Here is a 20,377-nt window from a genome sequence, read left to right as displayed (position 1 = left end):
GTTTCACACCTACCCATACTAGGAGACGGACTGGCCTCCTGCCGGCCGTCACTGCCTGCGCCGGCTGCGTTGTTGATGGAAACAGCCCCGACTCCTCCCTGATGCTCCTCCTGTCTCTCCTCCAAGTTGCCCATCAAGGCCTTGCGGATGATGTCCTCCAGGCCGAGGTTACTGGCTGGGTCACTAAAGGAGTGATTCCTGGGGTTGATGCTGCCTACAAATCACAACAGAACAAAATCTTCAATGATGAATTGATTATCAGCCGGAGCGTCCCTGTGAAGTGTCTGAACGAGTTCACGGCGACTTACTGGAGCTGGTAACAGCAGGCAGGTTGAATATCTCTGTGCCTGGCTGTGCGTTTCCTGCAACACAATTATTTGCTGTTGAAAAAACGAATTGTCGAACAGGAAATGGAGCTCAGTGGTATAATAAATCCTGTTGTTACCACATACTTATAAGCTAGAAGAATTAGAGGAAATGAATTTAACAGAGAGGATAAGAAAAGACCCACTTACCAATATCAGAATCACCGACACCAGAGCTGGAGTTCAACTTACGAAAGATCTCCTGCTTCTTGGATTTCACCATCGGCGAGGTGTTCTCCAGCTTGGTAAAGAAGGAGGGCAGATAGCTGACGCTGCCCGGGGAGCGGGAGTCATTCCTTAGACCACACAAAGAGCAAAGAGTCAGAAGGGACGATGACAAATCCTTTGGCAGGACGACAGTTTCAACCCCGCTGGGATGTCAAGCGGCCTCTGACGGGGGGGAATTCACCGCAAATTAATTTATAGTCCATTACAGTCAGGAATCCAATGTCAGGGTGCGAACGGCTAACTAATAGCCAACTTTCACAGTGTGAAGATCAAGTATGTAAATACTGCAGGATATACCACAGGTGACGTTTATCATTCAATGCATGTGTACAAATTGTACAAAGAAGCTACGTTACATTAGAATGAAATACTATTTTAGAAAGGTGCAGAATATTCTCACAATGTTTTATACACGTATCAAAACTGAATCTACATCCAGCTGTGTTTTAGAGACGTACAGACTCGTTAAACTGACAGCTTACAACTATGGAGTCAACAAAGGCTGCAGATCCGGTACCTGATCTCAGAGTTGTCGGCCTCTCGTCTCTGAGGTGGAGGCCCCCCAGCGTCCTGTTTGTCCATGCCTTGGTAGCTCTGTGGTGGAGAGATGGGTTCGTAGTTCTCCATCTGCCTGCCTCCTCGCTCTGGAGACTTACCAGGCCTGAACGGGAAGGAGAACAAATCTTAGATGGATGATGGGAAGTAAATTAAGTTTCCCTGTAATCATCGAGACGTCGTGTACCTGGCTCGGGGCTTGTCCGGGGCGTTTTCTGGGGAAACTCTGCTGGAGGCTCTCTGGTGGTGCGGAGCCTGGACCTGGTTCTCGGGGCTGTAGCGGCTCGGCGCCTTGACTCGACCTGAAGAGGACCCGGGCGGCACAACGCTCTGGAATGTGGCCGAGGCTGAGGAGGAGACGGGAGGAGGGTCCTGGTTCCGGGCGAAGTCCTGGGTTATGATATGCTGCATTTACAGGGAATGAACACAAAACCAGTGTTATTAAGGCACATTGTCGTTCTTGTGATGCAGAATACTGTGTTCTCCAGCATTTCTTACCGAAATGTGGTCTGCCAAGGTCATAACTCGGTGAGTTTTGGGGACCTGCGAGTAGCTGTCAGCCTGGGAGGACGGCAGCTGCTGGGAGCTGGACTGCGGTGGCTCCCCTGACGGCCGGTAACGACTCGTGTCGTACGCCCGCATGCCAACTGGTGATGGTTGAGCAAGAACAGAGCATTGTTATTTTGGAGAGTGAGAGAGGTGGCGGGGAGCCAGCCGACTCTGTGCCAAAGGTAACTGATCTACTGTACATCTGCCGGCAGGTGACAAGAATAACTTGGAGTGCAGTCAGGTGACTAGGAGGTGCAGAGGAGTGCTTTCTGACAGCCTCAAATGTCAAGGTCGGTGGGTTAAAGTTATTCATGTTATGGTATGTTTGGTACTCGACAGCGAAAAGTAGCCTGCACGGCCAAATCTGCTTCACCACTGTTACAACAAATTTCTTCTAAAAAGAAATAGACTCAAAGTTTGAGTTCATACCTGCTGCCTGTTGTTGCACGTCTTCTGGTTTGTCCTGTTGGGTTTGGACCGGGGAACTAGCAGGACTGATCACCTCGATGGCTCCTCCACCCGTGTTGTCATATCGGCTGGACGATACTGCAGGACAGAAACAAAAAAGGGTGGACAAAGGATTACTTCTTACAGCCAGCCAAGGACAAAACATGCCTGCCCATTCAGCGTATTGACCACGTTGCTGTGTCACAGTGTACTTATGTAAAGTTGCCAGTCTAACACACTCACAGCTGCTGGAGGAGTCAGAGCTCTGAGAGCCTCGCTCCCTCGAGTCTTTGTCTGACGCTATCTGACGCGTGATGATGACATCGATGAAGCTCGCGGCTGTGATGGTCGTCTTTCCGTGAGTCCGAAGCTCCTCTTCAATGCGGGACTTTGTTTGAGGTCCCTTCTCCTTCACCCCGACACCCGCACCCTCGGAGTAGGCAGGATGGGGCTTACCGCCCGGCAGAGACATAGAACCATACGGCGAGTGCAGAGATCTCCGCTCTGCCTCCTGCTGCTGTTGCTGCAGCTGCTGTAGCTGCTGCTGTTGCAGCTGCTGTTGCTGCAGCTGCTGTTGCTGCTGCTGCAGCTGCATCTGCTGCTGTTGCTGCATCTGCTGTTGTTGCTGCAGCTGCTGTAGCTGCTGCTGCTGCTGCTGCTGCTGCTGCTGCTGTTGCTGCTGCTGCTGCTCAGAGAGGCTGGGCGCTCGACGAGCAGCGGCCGACGAGGACATATCGTCGTCACGTTCGTGTTTACTCTCCTTCACCTTGGCCACGTCCATCTGTGGAGCAGAGGCTGCAGCGTCCACCAAAGCAGCCAGAGCGTCGGCTGCGGTACTGTAGCGGGAGCTGCTCTGTGCTGCTGATGTGGTCGCTGCTGAATGAGGCCTGAAGAGCAAAGAAGGAGATAAAAACATCAATAATGTTTCCTGAAGGATGGGTTGTAAGATGTTGTTGTGCATCTCAAGTCCAATGACCAGACTTCATAAAACATAAGTAAAGTATATAAATACTGTGCATACACACTAACAGAATAATAAGTGAGCTGATGTAAACGCAGGTTTAGACTCACATTAGGGAGGTGATGACACTCTTTCCCTGGAAGATGCTCGGCCGCTGCTGAACCACCACATCCTGTGTCCTGAGCGAAGGGGAAGCGGAGTGCAGATAACCTCGACTCCCGGGCCGGACTGGCTGCTCTGGTCCACCTTATAAAACACATCAATGAAACTTTACAACACTGTTTTTAAAATATTAAGACCCAAAACATGATGTCCTCTATTAAAGGGAAATAAGCGTAATGAATTTGAGTTCTACTTTTGTGGTAAACAGCAACAAAACAACTCACCTCCACGGATGTATTCGTTGGCTCGCTCTCTGTCCCGCTCCCGCTCTCTCATTTCCCGCTCTCGCTCTCGCTCCCGTTCCCGTTCCCGTTCCCGCTGCTCCCTTTCTCTTTCCTTTTCCCTCTCTTTCTCCTGCTGCTCCCGGTCACGCTCCCTCTCCCGCTCTCTCTCAGCATTGGCGGCAGCGGCAGCAAGGTGGGTCGGGTGGCCTGCGGAGAACAAGGACATCAAACACACAAGATGAATGAGAACACTACTCATGTGGTCTCGGCAGGATGGATCAGGTTTCCTGTAGAAAGCTGAAATCTGCACACTCATGGAAAATTGGGTCCCAGAAACATCACCGTATTTTCCATTTCAGACGAAACCATCAACGGCGCAACGGACCACACAGCCATCTTGAGCTGCTGCTCGGGAGGCATATCAACTATTCATAAAGGCTTCAAATGATTTTAATCTTAATTGGATAGAAACACAAAAATGCTCCTGCAAATCCAGAACAAAAACAACGATAGTCCAGATCACTGAACTGACGTCGTCACCATCATCACGGTTTGCTTTGGTGAGTTTAAGTCTACGTATTACAACAGTGGATTTAGAGAATATGACTCAGAGACATTTGAGTTTCAAATCCAGACATAAAAACTAGAAAATGAAACTTAAAAAACTTGCAGTATATAAAAAAATCCATTTCTTTTCCTAACTAATTGTTTTGTGCCCCTGAAAATTTAAGCAAAAGACAGACTACCACCGAGGAACAGCCAGACGGTTTCGTGGGAAAACATTCCCGGTATGGCAGCGCCACTTAACTGGATCTGCGAGCGGACAGGCAGGACTGACCTTTGACCCCCTCAGGCCAGTGCAGGGCTGCGCTCTTACAGAGATGTGAGGGAACACGGAGATTGTGGCAAGGAAGATAAGGGAACACGGAGGTGTAGCGGGGGGCGGAGGAGGGGGGCGGGGGGAGTCCTCACCTGGCGACATGGAGGTTGGGTTGAAAGCCCTAGGAGGGAAAGGGGGCTGAGCTCCAGGGAGGTAGGCGATGCGTTCCAAAGTGGAAGTACCTGTTCCCCCAGGATGAGGCAACAGGATAGTTGGAGGCATCTGGGCTAGATCAATAATCCCTTTTACAGACAGAAGCAAAGGGCCAGCGGTGAACAACAAGAACCGATCCATCAATTTCTGAATGTACGAACACCGTATACACTTAGCTGTAACCCATCAACTTCATCTGTTAGTGCTCCCAAATACAGATTGATCAGTAAGCAAAAAGGGCTGCAATGAGAGTGGAATAGTGGTCAACTTGTAAGAGGCAACCACTCAGCAAATGGAGATTTGGATGACCCATACCCAATCGATAAATTGATTAGTAGCCGAATCAGTTGCAGCCCCAATATAAAGAGCAAATCAGTTAAATTTGTCAAGGTCATTTGCTTCTGGGCGTCTGGAAAAGGTAGCCACTACTTCACAAGCACACAGTCTGCCCACGGCAGAGAGTCAGCCAGTTGAGGGCCATACCTCGAGCTCCAGCTGTGTACGGGATAGCGACAGGCTGTTCCCGTGGCGACAGCCCTCTAGCCATGTCGGGCCGAGGGATGACTTGCATCTGCTGAGAGGTGATATAATCGTTGAGGATGGTCTGTCGCGTGTTCTCCATGGTGTACAGCTGGTAGGTATTGTGGTAGCCTGTAGGGGACTGCTGCCTGGGGAACATGAACGCTGCAGCGGAGGACCAGAAGGAAAAAAAAAAAAAACAATATATGAACAGACGGCTCACAGATACTTATCACCACTGCTGACGTCAACAGCTGAAAAAGATCCTGCCCATGTAATGCCTATGAATTAGAAAGCCTGCGTTGCTTTCATGAATTTATTCCGAATCAAGTCTATTATCATTCTATTCACGGTGGAAAGAGTGAGAAGGGTTGAAGCGCCGTACCGGGATCCAGCACTCTGTGGAAGGCCAGGGTGGGGTCGAGATGCGGAGGCAAGTGGGCTCTGTACACCTCCCCAGGAACAACAGGCCGATGGTGGGGGTCGAAGGGGCTGTGAGAGTCGCTGCCCGACACGGGGGACTTGGCTGGGACGTTGTCCTTCTGTGTCGGAGTCATGGCACTCTTTCTTTCATGTGCAGCAGACTTAGCAGAGCTCATGCCACCTTCATCACAGAGAAGAGCACATGTGGCTCTTTTTAATTAAATGATGCAAAGACTTAATCTCATATGTCATTACTTCTGTCACAGAAAACAAAATCAGGAACAAAAGTTAATTCATCACTGAGCACTGGGTAAACATTATGTACCACTTCTAATATGATTATTGTAGCAAATGAGATGATCTGGTTTAGTAAGATTAATGTTGTCTTACACCATAATTATAGTAATTATAGTGTTAGATAAGCAATGGATGGCTGAGAAGCTGAAGATCCACAGTTTGCGAATAAATAGATAAGGCAATATACCATCTGGACCACGTCCCAGCATGGGAGATCCTCGAGACACGGGATTGGTGCTGTAGTTGACAGGGGTCCTGCGAGCATTGGCGTCCTCGTACATGCTCGGGCTGAGCTGGGATTTGGCGGCCTCCTGGTGCGTGGAGCGCAGGACAGAGGTGGAGTTGACCACAGACGTGTGGCGTACTGGCTTGCTCTCCTCGTATTTGACTCGCTCCATGGCCTCGAGTTGGGGCATGCTGTGGGGAAGCTTGCTGGGGCTGGTTATTAGAGACTTGACATTGTGTTTGATGGTGGGCTGGTTCAGAGGATGAATCTGGTAGATGGAGGGAAGCGTTTGAAGAAGGTCCGGTTAGTCATGAATTCATTATTAACATCATTGGTTAAGTTCAATATGTTTGTGAATTTGTTATATTCAATATTAAAAAGGCTCAAAGTAAAATGAGAGTCAGTAATATGATAATATGATATGATAACTGTCTAACCTGAGACATGGAGCCCTCCATCACCCTGCGGTCCGACAGGTCAGGGGTCTTGCACATGTCCTGGCCAGACTGGTCTTGCCGGGGGATTTCATGAATGGAGCGTCCCATTTCTTTGATGGTATTGCCTCCCTCGTAGGGCTTGCCCTTGCCGATACCCCCTTCGAAGGAGCGGATAGGCGGGCTCTCTCGTTTTATCTGTTTTCCATATTTCATGGCATCCTCATAAGTCTCCGCAGCGGTTCTCGGCGTTCCTGGAAGGATTTGAAAAGAATTTCAGCTTCCTTTGTTGTTTAATTATGCTAATAACATCAGGAAATATGGTAAGCATTACAGTTAGCTTACCTTGCATGATGGATCCAGTGATCAACGGTCTTTCCTTAGAGTCTCCATGGAGACCTTCTCTGGGTAAGGCTCTGCTAATTAACCCTGAGGATAAGAAGACAAGCACCATCACCCCCTGATACAAAACACACACACCAGGACACAACTATGGACTCGGTGACACAAGTCGTACCCTCGAATGGAGCTCCTTCCCTGCCGGGGTGTCCTCTGCCCATGGGTCCCTCTACCATGTCGTAAGGGCGTTTTAGCTCGTGGCCTGTTCGGGGGCTGCGGGTGTTTTCTCTGGGGTTCTTAATCGCTATTGGACATAAAAGTCTATGATCACGTTTGTGTGCTCAGTGAAGAAATACACAGCAGTTACTTGTCTAAATCAAGGCATTTACCGTCATAGGACAGGATGTGACCACTCTTGCCTTCATAGATGACATGACCTTTAGCCAGCTGGTCTCCCCTGGCCTTGTCTGAGCTGCTCAGGTCCTCTGTGGCCAGCTTTGTGATCGTGCCCTTCAGGAGGTCAGCGGCGATGCTTGCCTGGGGCAGGGCCGGTGTGCCCTATTTAAAGGGGAGCGCAAAGAAATTGCAACATCAATAGCTAAAACACACACCGCAAAATATATCAACACCACAAAACAAAACAAAGCAAAAAACACAGTTCATTCGTTACCTGAGTGATCGATCCTCTGAAAGGCAGACCCTCACTGACCTTCGCTGGGTTTCCTCTGCCATCCTGTATGGACGGAACTGAGGCTCCTGGAGAAGAAAAACAGAGAGAGGCTGTTTGACTTCAGTAATAATAGTTGGTTGAGTGTCAAAATATAAACTATAACAAGATATAGGCAGAAGAACCATAGAAAACCACAGAAAGTAAACTGGTTATATTTTTAGGGCATTCACAGGAGTGACTTTTTGCAAACAAATGGAAATTTAAATGTCTGGAAAACATGTCTACAAACAGGCCTCAAATCAGTCAATCCTTCCAATTCTTTATTCACAGGACAACTCCCCTCCAAGACAGCAGCTTCTCCTGGTGTGGTTTGTTGTAGTAAGAATACTACTATCAGAGAGACGCTGTATAGAAGTTCAGAGGTCAACTGAGAGTATATTTCTTAATAGAAATGGCTTTTGATTTGGACTAGTGCTTCACTTTCTGTCAGTTCTGGAGTAACACAACAGAGTTGTGATTAGATGACTATAATAATGTGATCCCAGATTAAAATCCTAATCGCCCTGTTCTGTCGTTGATCATGGAAGGATGAATTTTCACTAATTTAGTCTTCACAACAACTGGAAAAAAGTATGCATCAGATTTTAAGCAAACCTTTTGTTAGTCATCCTTTTTTTTATGTTTGCTTAATGACAGGCAAAATATATATTATACAATAAAACGTTGTTATAGCGTAGTTTTATGATGCATGAGATAAACCCTTATGGCCTTCAAAGTATGATGTCAGAGGCGGTGAGGTGAGGTTAGCACTATCTGTACTAAGCTGCAAATGAGTCTTTGCTTGATTTTAAGTCACACTGTGTTTTGAATGTTGTCGTTTATGTTTGAACTGGACAATTACGAAATAGTTTCGTCATGTGCCAATCTGTCGTCCTACCAGGCTTGTGAGGATCCTGCTGCCGAGGCAGACCCAGAGAGATGGAGCCCACGGTGCTCTTCGTGCCCTCCGGCCCGTAGATAGCGTGGGACGGCAGGTATGTACCAGGAGTTCCCTGGAAAAGCGATGACAAAAAAGACGTTTCAAAGTTTTTGTGAGAATAATAAAGTCGTATCCAGTGATGATGATGATGATGATGATGATGATTTTAAAGTGTGGCAGCGCAGGGCCTGTAACACGCTGGCATTAAACTGTGGTAAATGATGGGTTAACAAATAATAAACAAATCAAGAACACACATTTTACAAGATGCATTTTATTAGGATTGTATCAATCGACACAGATATTATAAATAGTATAAATCATAAATTAAAATTGAATTTGGATATTGACTGTGTTCAGTGCCTTTGTTGTGTTAAAAATGTGTGAATATCAGTGGTGTAGAGACGTAAGGAGGGCTGTGACATCACGCTGTTGGTGCCTCACCTGGGAGATGGAGCCTCCCTGGATGAAGGAGGGCTTGTCTGTGGGTTTGGTGGTTGGAATGAGTGGAGGAGGAGAAGGAATGTTGGGAGGTCGACTGGGTCTGCTGAACGTCACCCGGACTCCGTCTTGCATGCTCTGGATCAGCTGGTTGGGTGCAGGGTGGAGGACTGGTGGGAATACAAAACAAGAATGAAGACCATTATTAACATTTGGGCATTAAATATCTACCTGGACAGTAAATAACATCAGGTCACTTAAACCTGTTGTGCCAATACGTTCTGCTTGCAGGGCGCCACAACTCCAACCCACTCAAAATCAGCACCTCTTCCACTGCTGATACGGCTCAGCTCAACTTTACTAGCTATTTCGGTTTGCCATTGGCAAAAGTCGCGGAATGGTACCGGATAACATTTTTGGTATCACCTCTGAGCTGAGCTGATTCTAAAAGGTTACATGGGAACACTGCAGACCACTGATATGCAGAGAGAATCTTCACTGCATGCGCGTCACAAGACCTCCAGCACAAACCCGTCATTGTTAACTTGCCAAGCTACTATGTTGGCTGCTGGTTGTTTGTTTTTTTTATTCACTGAACTATCTGATTAATGGTAACCCACAAAACCACACTGTGGCTAACTGAAGAGGTGTCTGGTTGCAGATGAAAAGATTAAGCGAGTGTGTGTCGAGTTAAAGATAACCACATGGCATCGCCATAGTAACGATGACGCATTGAGGGGGTACTATCTGCAGTGGAAAATGAAAAACAGAAAAGAATCTGGCACCAGAAGCAAGTCAAGTCGAGTCGAGCCGAGCTGGTACCAGTCGTGCGAAAGGGGCTTTACCCATTAAAGTTCAATTCCCATCAAAGATGACATGATAAAATATTCAGTCTCATTCGGACAAGACTCCAGTGAATGGTGAAGTATGCACTGAGGGCCTCAGTTGATAGGTTGTCTTCAGCCTGAGGTAACTTTGGCCCATGCCGGCTGTCTGCTTCAGAGTCTCCGGGGAAAGCTGAGTCGACGAAATGGATCATACCACACCACAAACATACATACACCCACACCGACCGGGAGTAACCTCCCTGCAGGGAGAGCGCCTCGTGCTCTGCACTCTACAAAATCAAAAATGCAAATGGATGAGAGTTTCTCCAGCGGGCATGGATGTCACCATCCTGCTGCCTCATAACAGGGACAGATAAGAGGACAAGCCAGCCTATGACGGATTTATAAATCCCTGTTGCAGGGAGACCTTGTGTCACGCATTAACATTCATGCGGCAGTTCAGCATCAGAAACAACAACATAATTTGTGAGGACAGGATAAATATGTTTGCCCCAAATGGCAAACACCAAAAACAACAGCAGTTCAAGTGAAAAATGCTATTTTCAGATCAACAAGAGCAACAGACATTTTCACAGGGAAACTTCACAGTGCAGTTTAATCCTCAGTGTGACGCAGAAAAACTCATTCATGCGTTTGTTACTTCTAGGCTAGATTATTGTAATTCCTTGTTGTTATGATGTCCAAATTACTCATTAAAAACCCTGCAGCTGATCCCACATGCTGCAGCAAGAGTACTGACAGGATTTAGCAAGAGAGATCATATTTCTCCAGTTTTAGCTTCTTCACTGGCTTCCTATTAAATCAAGAATAGAATTTAAAATTATCTTGATGACTTACAAAGCTCTACATGACCAGGCTTGATCATATCTTAGAGATCTTATAGAACCATATAATCCTAGCAGAGCACTTCGCTCTCAGTACGCTGGTCTACTTGTGGTTCCTAGAGTTTACAGAAGTAGAATGGGAGGCAGAGCCTTCAGTTTTCAGGCTCCTCTCCTGTGGAACCAACCAGCTCCCAGTTTGTGTTGGAGAGGCAGAAACCCTCTCTGGCTTTAAGGTTAGACTCAAAACGTTCCTTCTTGATAAAGCCTATAGTTAGGGCTGGCTCAGGTAGACCTGAACCAACCCTTAGTTATGCTGTTATAGGCCGAGGCTGCTGGGCGACCTCGTTACATGCTGAACTTCTTTTCTTTCCTCCTACTCTTTAACTGACTCATACCTCACCATCTTTTTCTCTCCCATAGTTTCTTCTTATTATCTGTTGTCTCCATTCAGTTCCCTCGCTCGCATAGTTTCTCTTCTTTCTTTTGCAGATGTCCCGCCATGGAGCTGCATGTCTCAGCCCTGCGCTTGTTGTCTCCACCAACAGTTCTTCTCTTCTATCTCTACGCTGTCCTTTTCTCTCTCTGCTCTCCTCTCACCCCAACCGGTCCAGGCAGATGCTCCGCCCACCTCTGAGCCTGGTTCTGTCTGAGGTTTCTTCCTGTTAAAAGGGAGTTTTTCCTTCCCTCTGTTGGAGTTTTTTTTTCCCCTCCTAGTTTATGTGTAAATTGTTGTATTGTTGGGTTTCTCTGTATAATATTGTAAAGTCTTGCTATAAGGACTTTAATGTGTTAAGTGCCATGAAATAACCGTGTTGTGACTTGGCGCTATATAAATGAAATTTAATTTAATTGAATTAATCACCGCTGCAGTCCTACAGCCAAAGTCTGTGAATACAGAGAGTGAATGCTGTTTTATGACATAATGAGAAACTCAAATTTGAAGCAGGATCAACATCAAACTGGTTTACAGCTTTGATCCCCTCCTGCCTCCCTCTAACATGTCTTTGCTCTGGTATCAGTTTCAGATTCTTGTAAGTATCTTAAAGTTGTCCTGCATGAACTACATTCCTCTCACCTTGTCTGGCTTTGGTGTCCCGACTGAATTTAAAAGGATGATGTAATAACCATCCACCAACAGAGGGTGCGTGACCGCCTGTCTGCCAGTCCAGGCAAACAAACTCAAATTCAATTTTACAATTAAAAGATTATTCATTTATTACAACCATGTGCAGTATATTTTTAACCTTGAAATGTAATACACTTCAAGCAATCATGGTGCAGCAGTGTTAGTACAGTTCATTCACCAACAATAAAAACCCATTTGTCCACACGTGCTCCTGTACGACTGATAGTCAGCTTTAACATTACAGCTGCAGGAAAATGTATTTAATTACTATTATTTATATATTTAAAGTTATAGTACAATGATTATCAGTTCATTACAATAATACAGCTGCAAACAAATATTGAAAATGGTCATATAACTAATCAAATAAATGATATAGTTAATACTTGCAATTTGAATAGGTTGGTTTGAAATGCATTTATGCTTTTTCCAATGAGTAAAAGATTTAAATCTCAATCTATATTCATGTTAGGTGAAAAATTGCATCCCATTTAATTCAAAACGTACTAATCCAAACAACTTGCCTAAAAAAACCATTTCCAGCAGGTGAGAAGTGATTGCCCAAACTGGTCTTCTTAGTCATTAAAATATGGATATGGAGTGATTTTGAAAGCAAATCAAATTTCTCAAATAATTTATCATTCAATGCAAAAAATAAATAAAACTGCAAATAAAACTGGAAGTTGATTGCAGCCACCACTGGCAGTGATTGACACACAATCTCAGCTTCTTTCTGAGAGAAGGAAAATGTAGTGGAAAAGATTAAAGCTCAACGAAGTGTGACAGAGTTTTCTTTCCACACAGGTGGAAAAAAAACAACAACAATGTGACTGACGTATTGACACACTTGGTACAGTTATAAAATCATCAACCAACTCTAGTCTGTGATTATACCACAAGGAGCTGGCTCATGCTTGTTTAATTTGCCCTCTACAGTACTGGTGCATGTGTCTCAGCCCACAGTGCTTTTCCTTTGTACAGCAACTCAGGCACTGCGTGGCCCAAAAAACGGATTCTTCATGCAGCCTAATACAAAAAGTAACAAACTGAAAGCTTGGTCCACATGAGCAACTAGTCAGAAAAAAACGGCATCTTATCAGAATATAACTATCAGCAAAAGTATTAAGTAATCATTATGTCTGGCAGAGGTTTCACTAACACTCCTCACATCAGCGAAACATTGATTAAATTCATCCTGTGCATGGGAGACTCTTCGGACAAGACGAAATTCAACCTGACCTGTCCAATGCACAGTCCTCTAAAACGTTGCCAAACCCTGACTTACGACAGGATTAAACACTCCACAACAGCCTCCTCTCTGCTCCTAATTCAACTTCCAATAAAGATGATCCAGTTAATGCATATACAGATATAAAAAAAAACAGGTGTATTTAGAGTTGCCTCCAAGAGAGTAAAATAGAGATGCAAAAACATGAACTGAAACAACAAGTGTGCAGCATTTCAGTCCAAAATATTTAACCCTCTACTGTGAACGGAGTCAAAAAGGAGCCTCCAATGTCAAACACAAGAGACAGCATGGGTGTCAGATGAGGCAAATTGTATCAGCAAGGGAAGGAGGAGGCAAGAAGGGTGGGGAGGAGATGAGGATGTGTGCTTTTACCTGGCGGCACACTGTAGAAGGAGGCATTGGGGGCGTTGGGGTCAGGCCGGGGTGAGGCCTTGCTCAGCTCCCTGGGGATAAGTCTGTAAGGAGAGCCTGACTGACCAGAGAAGGCCTCCTGGTCCACAGCCAGCATCATGTCATAGGGCATGTAGGAAAAGGGCTTACCTGCAGTACACAGGCATAGGGACAAAGGAAAGATAACCACTATTAACAAAAAAAACCAATGCTGGTGAGCATTGAGCTGACCCAGAATGGATGGACCTGAACAACTAACACCACCACCAGGACAAACACCCGCTAAAACCAACACAATACATATCTTGGTGTCAAAGCTCAGCAGCTTCCTGACAGCTGCTTTACTCTTCACAGCACTCAGGCTGAGAGGTGCTAAAAGCTTTGCAAAAATCAAGCCATAATGCATTCTGCCTAGCGACTGTGCAGCTCTGCCCTCTGAAGCTTAGTGGCTGAACTACGCCTGACTGCCCAGGAGCAGCGAGTGTCCTCCTCTGACACGCTCAAGTCACACAGCTTCAAAAAACAAACAAACACCAAAGTCCCCTTTCAGGGCATCAACACAGACTTCAGCTCATGAGTCTGCAACCAAATGTAAAACATTTTCAATGTAAAACTTTTTTCTCTTGGCTCAAGCCAACATTACGACAGATCAGCCTCAAACATTTCCTTTTCTGAAACTGCACCAAAATGAATGGGTCCTGAAAATGCGATGGCTATAAATAGTCCACAGCGACACGGAACAAGGCTGACGGAGCGGTGAGCGGGAACAAGGAGATGTGCGCATTGAAAGAGGAGAGCTGTTGTTCTCTTACCGTCTCGGTCCAGGATGGTGGGGCTGCAGGTGTTGAACGGGGGTCTGCGGTCCAGGTCTCCCATGTCCTGCCTCTGCTTCTCTTCCTGGTGCGCAGACTCATGCACCGCTTTGATCTGGTGTTGCAACATGGCAAAACCGCTGATAGGCACACCGCCGGGGCCAAAAGGACCAGGCACCTGGAAAATAAAGGAGGGAAGAAGGTCCAGATGAGTTGGGATGACAGATATAAACTAAGTCAAACACAGACCAATTTGTCTGGGCACTAAAGCACTGCACAGAAACCACTGATCAAATTTCAAATAAGAAATGCAATAAGAAATGCATTGGAACTTATGTGTTTGGAAGATAAAAGATTAGATGCTTTAATTTGTAACTCTATAAAGGATATAGTTATAATACAGACACAAATGAACTGTTGGTACATACATACTACTTAGAAATTAGAGGATTAATTTCTGTAAGTCTAAGAATGAAGGCCTATAGTGTTTACTATTATTATCACTGCTCTTAATGACTGATGTTTGCTTTCAACCCGCTGCTTTCCTCCGTGCCAGTCAAAATGGGTCAACCGGAGGGGTGACTAACCATGGGAGGGATGGCTGCCGCCCGCTGCTGCAGCTGCTGGATGTTGAGTTGGGCTTGCTTGGGTGAGGACACCAGCACTGAGCTTGGAGGGTTGAGCAATGAAGGCTTCTCCATGGAGAATATCCTGCAGAGTGGGACAGAATGTATAAGTCACACAGTAATAACACAAACATGGTACTGTTCCTGTTAAATGCAATTATGTAGTATGAAACATGAGGGCGTGAATACAGCGACTGTGAAAATTCACCTCTGTCGTTCAGGCTCTGCTTCCACATCCTCGTCAGCACTGCAGGTGGCGCTGGAGTCATTATCAGAGTGGAGCTCCCTCTGCCTGTCCCCGTGGTCTCCCTTTTCTCCTTTCTCTTTGAGCTCCGGCTCCATCTTGACCTGAACCTCTCCTATCTTCATGTCCACATCCTGAGGTTCAGTTTTAGGATGCACCAAGCCTGCGAAGGTAACCACCCGGGTTTTTTCCTCCTGACATCCAGCCTCACTCTCTGGGCTTTTCTCTTGTTTGACGCGGAGCTCCCCATATGGCGGCTCTGGGGCCTTTCCGTTGCTGGCCTGTTCTTTGTCCTGGTCGGAGCACTGAGCATCTCCTGCACTGCTGTCTGCCCTCTTGGAGTCCCCAGACTTTGAGGAGTCAGCCTGAGAGGGGGAAGGGGCACTCTCCGTGTCGGAGCTGTTGTCTCCGCCTGAGGAAGCATCAGAACAGGAATTAATGCACATCAAACGATGCATTAAATTGACTGAAACTAACAAGACTTTTAAGTATATTTAGGACAACATACGAGGCAATTCTAATAATGAAAAAAAAAAAAAAAAAAAATCACCTGTCATGACGTAAATCTAAACAGCAGTGAATACTGGGTGATTTATTGTGTAGGACAAACCAAGAGTGTCAATAAATGAATAGTGAATTAATAAATAACCCAAGAAGCCACTAAAACTATTAACATAGGCACCATCATGCAGGCTGCAAGTAATAATCTCAAAAAGATGCATATTGCTGCATCAATATCAACAGCAGATAGTGTGAAAGTCTGAACAGAGAATCTACAGCAGCAACCTGCAAGTTAAACTAACAGCTGCTCATCACATCCAAAACTATTGGCGAGACTTTAAATTGACATTTAACTGATGATGAGGTGTGTTACCTCCACACATTTCATAACTACCCATCTGGAATGGACTCAGTCACACTTTACTCAAGCACACATGTACTTGCCATTTTCTCCTCTTCCATATTTGGTTTATTTAATTATCTTCATTTATACCACTAATGTTTGTCTAGGCTATGTCCAAGATCTCAAAGATACAATTGCAACCTTTAATGATAAAAACGAATCATCTGTTGCTTTAACACCTCAGTTTAGGCATCTCAAACACAAACTGTGCAGATATACAGCATGTCAAACACAACAGAGAGGAAACAGAATATTTTTTGTGATAAAGAAATTAATGCATATCTGAAAAATCAAACCTCTTTGAAATAAGAAAAACAGCCTGCCCCTATTGGTGTCCGTATTGTCTAAGGCTGCAGTTGTTGCCATGGTGATGGTAGGCCAGATGGTATGTCTATGCAAAAACAATTTGCAGATGCATAAAATGTATCAAACTAAAATTCGAGAAGCTGCTTTACTAAACAGACAAATGGCAAAAGAGTCCACTTCATTGCCTAATATGTAACTGTATAATATGTATAATGCGAGCTCTGCAGGATGTAATTCACCAGGGCCTCCAGAGCAGTGTGGGTTTCCATGAGATGAAGAGAAAGTCAAATAAACACGACACAAAACCTTGTGACCTCCTGATGTCGCTACTGCTATCTTATGAACTGAAGGTTGTTTAAATTATACATAAATCTCCTGAGCCTGACCACTTTCCAGCAAAAAGCACATGTAAAACACGGTGCTTTAAAAAAAAAGGCATTACTCATGATAATTTATATTTCTACACGCAGCATGGTATTTTTTTTCATAGTGGGCTCGCCTCACTGTGTAACAAAGATAAGAGCTTCTGGAGAGGACGGAGGCGGGCAGACGTGCAGGGTTGCTGGATCAAATAAGTGGACCAGCACTTTTTGTTCAAAGAGCAGGACTTTCTACAGTCTTCAAAGGCTCAAACTGTTATGCAACAGGCGCCCACGGCCTGATTTAGTTCATATCTTTTATCTCTTCCTCTACCCCTAGCCTTTTATTATTTGATACTCCCTCCCCTCCTGACTAGTCAGTTGAGAGCAAGCACATTGCCATCAACTCAAATGAAATTCTTACATATCAAAGGGCAGCTGGGATCAGGCTTTCCGGGTTTGCACTGCATTCTTTCTCTCCCTACCCTCTTTACTTAACATGTGTTCAGGCATGAAGCTTCAACAATAGGACACAAATTGGACGCACAAACCTATGAGACAAACGTGCGGCCTTTACCCAAGTTGCTCTCGTACTCTTACCTCAGATAAACAGGAAGGAAAGTGGAAAAACAGCGTGCTTGGGAATGTGTGTCGGACAATGAGTGCATGCTTCCTATCATCCATCTCTCTGACCTTCACTGTCATCTGCGTTGTCCTCATCATCATCAGGTGATGCTGTGGCTAGACCATCACCTTGAGACCTATCAGCACGAGCCCTCCGTGTATCCTGGGAAACAGACGGACAGAAATGATCATCTTGTACTCGTGCATTGTAGTTACAACAGTTCAATGGCAGACAAACAGAAGCCTCTTAGCAAATAGCTTACCTGCTTATGCTGCTGGAGCAGGTTGTCCAAGTTGTGACGTCTCTTGTAATTGAAATAGAAGTTCTTGCACTGCGCCTCGCTTTTGGTGCCCACCATTTTGGCGATGGCTGTCCAGTTTCTGCCATGCTCAACCAGCCCTGGTGTGGAGGAACAGAGACAATTCATCTTTAAAGGTGTAACCTTAATACTTGTCAGAAGACAAATAAAAAAGGCTGAAATCATTTGTCATGTATAATAATAAGAGCTAATGCTATATAGGACTGATCAAAATCATGTTATACATTGTATTTGATAGGCTTCAGCTGCAGGTATCAAAAGCCAAGCTCCCAAAGCCTGATTTGAGACAAGTGCCCTTACACTTCTGACATTTCCAACTATTGCTTCAAGCTGTTTTAGGGTCGCAGCTATGGTTCAAGAATTAATTATTAATGGGCTCTCTTTACAAAAAAAAACCCAGGCTGTTCCAGTTGTTATGACTAATGAAGGAAAACCTGTGGTATTATTGCAGAATTACACTCCATTCATGAGATCCCTGTTGCTATGGTTCGCTGTTGGTCTTCCCCGTCCTGATTAACACTGGGCTGAGGACACAATCAGCCTCAATAGTCTCAAACTTTTAACCTCCTCTGGCACGCTGGCAGTGAATTGGACGACTGCCATTTACCTTTGACATTAGAGCGTCTCTTCTCTAAATCCTGCAACCCGGGTGACCTCGCCTCCCTCCCAGCCCCCGCTGAGATGAGGGATTCTGGCAGCTAAACACAAAACCCCATTACGGTTCCAGTTAAATGAAGGAATGAGGCCTTGGGGCTGTTCGAGTGACTCGTCGGGAGTTAAAGTTACTTGAACTTTGAAAAATGTCAGCCAGGATGGTCTTGTGCATTTTGTGATATATAGTAAACTGACTCTATCAGCTCTCCATGGAGCCTCATTTGTTTTCACCACTAGGACAACTTCATCTCGCAGCCATTAAAACATACTGTATATAAACTGATGTCTCTCGCACATACTGATCACTGTCCCACTGTTTCATATCAAAGCTGAGCACTGCACCAACACATTCAACCGGACATATTTATCATTGTTACCTAATGTCTTCGGATGAATTTGCACTCTGTGGCTCAACCATCTCGACAGTTATCACATGACAAACTATGATATGGTGCCACGTGACGAGAAATACTCAAGCGAACAGAACTTCTTCAACCCTGTCAACTCTGACAAGACGAAAACTTTACAGATATTGCAGAAAATATCAGTATTATTCGTATTATCATGTCAACAGTCAACCCAAAAATATAACACAAATATTTATCAATGTCCTTGATAGGCCTTGACATTCTTGGCACAGTAGACGCTTGGCATGACAAATACTTTATGATTGCTGTAAATATTATGAGGGAGAAGTAATAGCAAATAACACAACAGCCTTTCGGTAAAAAGTTTCTTTGTAAAATGTATAATTTTGAGTCTAGTTAGAGGGGTGTTGATTAATTTCTGATGTAACTTTGAGGTAACCACTTGTGGTGCGAAGTGTTATATGCACATTGTAAAGCGTCCTAGTTATGCAAACATCATCTGAAGCAGTAAAATCTCCAACTTCACTGACTAATTACAAAAATAACAGTGACCAGCAATCTTGAAAATACACATGTATTAAACTGTGATACGCGAGTTCAATATGACAAGATTCTGTTTGGTAGCGTTGACTGTGAATCTGTGAATGTTCTGTTTGGTGACATGTTGACCGGTTACATTTCTGATTGGCTTTAAGTAGTTTTTTTTTTAAAGACCGAACCAGAAAAAAACATCATTCCTCCACAGGGAGAACTTCTGATTTGACCACCAGGTCTGCATTAACACCAGGGCTTCTGGAGATCAACAAGTTATAACTTATGACTGTGCTTGCATGACCAACCATGTGCAGCACCATGAAAGTGATTTATGAATCTGGCTCATCACATGGCTGGCCTCTTTAAATTACACTAATCCACAGACATATGTATCATACAGGACTGAATGCTTGAGGACACAGCAGTAACATGTAGTTTTGTAAAGCCAGAGAAAATGGACCTGACTGAGAGTCTTAATTAATGGCTCTTAGTACTCTGGGAACTCTACAGAAGAGCCTACACCAACAAAGCCAAGCAAAAAGGGGACGAGGGGGAACACTTGAATGGCATATGACCGACTAGAGTGCAGTGGTGCAGCCTGAGTTCGAGCACAGAATACAATAAATATTTTGAAGAATTTACAAGACCAAAGTAACTTTCAGGAATCTGAGAAAGTGAAAGTGAATAATACATGGTGATCTTAGGAGGGGAGATGTAACTGCCACGCTCTGATGCTTCTTGGATGGCCTTAATAGATCACTTCTGAGAAGCCAGCAGAGCAGTGCAGCTAAAAGGAAAAAAAAGTCTTCATGGTCTCTGGCAGCTTTCAGCAGAACACCAGAATAAGATTCTTGTGTAAATGCACATGCACATTCATTCCTGTGTGCATGGAAGCAACAAGCAGGGCGAAGGATATCTGATAATCAGACTCCAAACAGCAGGGAAAAAAAAGGGAGGAAGAAAATGAGACCAAGAAACGCAGAGGAAGCTCAGCCATGCTGAGAAAGAGAGGAAGGACAGAGAGATCCAGCAAGAGAGAGAAATTAATCAAAACACTACCTTTTTTGGCAACCTCCATCTCCTCCTCGGTCCAGCGAGAAGTTTCTCCTGCTTCACCAACACCAGCTAATCACAAAGAAAAGAGACACAGCCCCATCAGCACTGACAGAAAGACCAGGAGAGAAAATGAGAGAAAGTGAAGGAGGGAGGGAGACACAGAGAGAGAGCGAGAGAGAGAGAGAGAGAGAGAGAGAGAGAGAGAGAGAGAGAGAGAGAGAGAGAGAGAGAGAGAGAGAGTCCTTTCTTCAGCCTCCTTCTCATGGCCTCTAATCTAATAA

General features: G+C 45.0%; 1 protein-coding gene across 10 annotated transcripts in view; it reads right to left on the bottom strand.

The window, feature by feature from the left end:
- Positions 1-20,377, bottom strand: part of ncor1 (nuclear receptor corepressor 1) — a 55,403-nt gene that overhangs the window by 2,800 nt on the left and 32,226 nt on the right. For 6 of the 10 annotated variants that reach the window (XM_069700694.1, XM_069700698.1, XM_069700699.1 and 3 more), the window contains 28 exons: positions 20,100-20,165; positions 17,428-17,564; positions 17,234-17,327; positions 14,936-15,383; positions 14,689-14,812; positions 14,102-14,279; positions 13,272-13,439; positions 8,856-9,022; positions 8,370-8,484; positions 7,433-7,518; positions 7,152-7,320; positions 6,941-7,066; positions 6,769-6,852; positions 6,427-6,677; positions 5,951-6,257; positions 5,429-5,647; positions 5,008-5,208; positions 4,464-4,613; positions 3,492-3,698; positions 3,216-3,351; positions 2,388-3,031; positions 2,127-2,243; positions 1,647-1,795; positions 1,336-1,553; positions 1,111-1,254; positions 516-661; positions 309-362; positions 14-214 (listed from right to left, as the gene is read on the bottom strand). In XM_069700694.1, coding sequence (XP_069556795.1) covers positions 14-214; positions 309-362; positions 516-661; positions 1,111-1,254; positions 1,336-1,553; positions 1,647-1,795; positions 2,127-2,243; positions 2,388-3,031; positions 3,216-3,351; positions 3,492-3,698; positions 4,464-4,613; positions 5,008-5,208; positions 5,429-5,647; positions 5,951-6,257; positions 6,427-6,677; positions 6,769-6,852; positions 6,941-7,066; positions 7,152-7,320; positions 7,433-7,518; positions 8,370-8,484; positions 8,856-9,022; positions 13,272-13,439; positions 14,102-14,279; positions 14,689-14,812; positions 14,936-15,383; positions 17,234-17,327; positions 17,428-17,564; positions 20,100-20,165 — 5,106 coding nt within the window. The remainder of the gene's footprint in view (positions 1-13; positions 215-308; positions 363-515; positions 662-1,110; positions 1,255-1,335; positions 1,554-1,646; positions 1,796-2,126; positions 2,244-2,387; positions 3,032-3,215; positions 3,352-3,491; positions 3,699-4,463; positions 4,614-5,007; positions 5,209-5,428; positions 5,648-5,950; positions 6,258-6,426; positions 6,678-6,768; positions 6,853-6,940; positions 7,067-7,151; positions 7,321-7,432; positions 7,519-8,369; positions 8,485-8,855; positions 9,023-13,271; positions 13,440-14,101; positions 14,280-14,688; positions 14,813-14,935; positions 15,384-17,233; positions 17,328-17,427; positions 17,565-20,099; positions 20,166-20,377) is intronic. The other 4 variants (XM_069700702.1, XM_069700703.1, XM_069700696.1 and 1 more) reach the window with 3 other exon arrangements.

This window comes from Brachyistius frenatus, unplaced genomic scaffold, assembly GCF_029030835.1.
Source record: "Brachyistius frenatus isolate BFR_SWC_R1_liver_20210118 unplaced genomic scaffold, ASM2903083v1 Contig_34, whole genome shotgun sequence".
Classification (NCBI taxonomy): Eukaryota; Metazoa; Chordata; class Actinopteri; family Embiotocidae; genus Brachyistius; species Brachyistius frenatus.
This window is presented reverse-complemented; position numbering and strand designations above follow the sequence as displayed.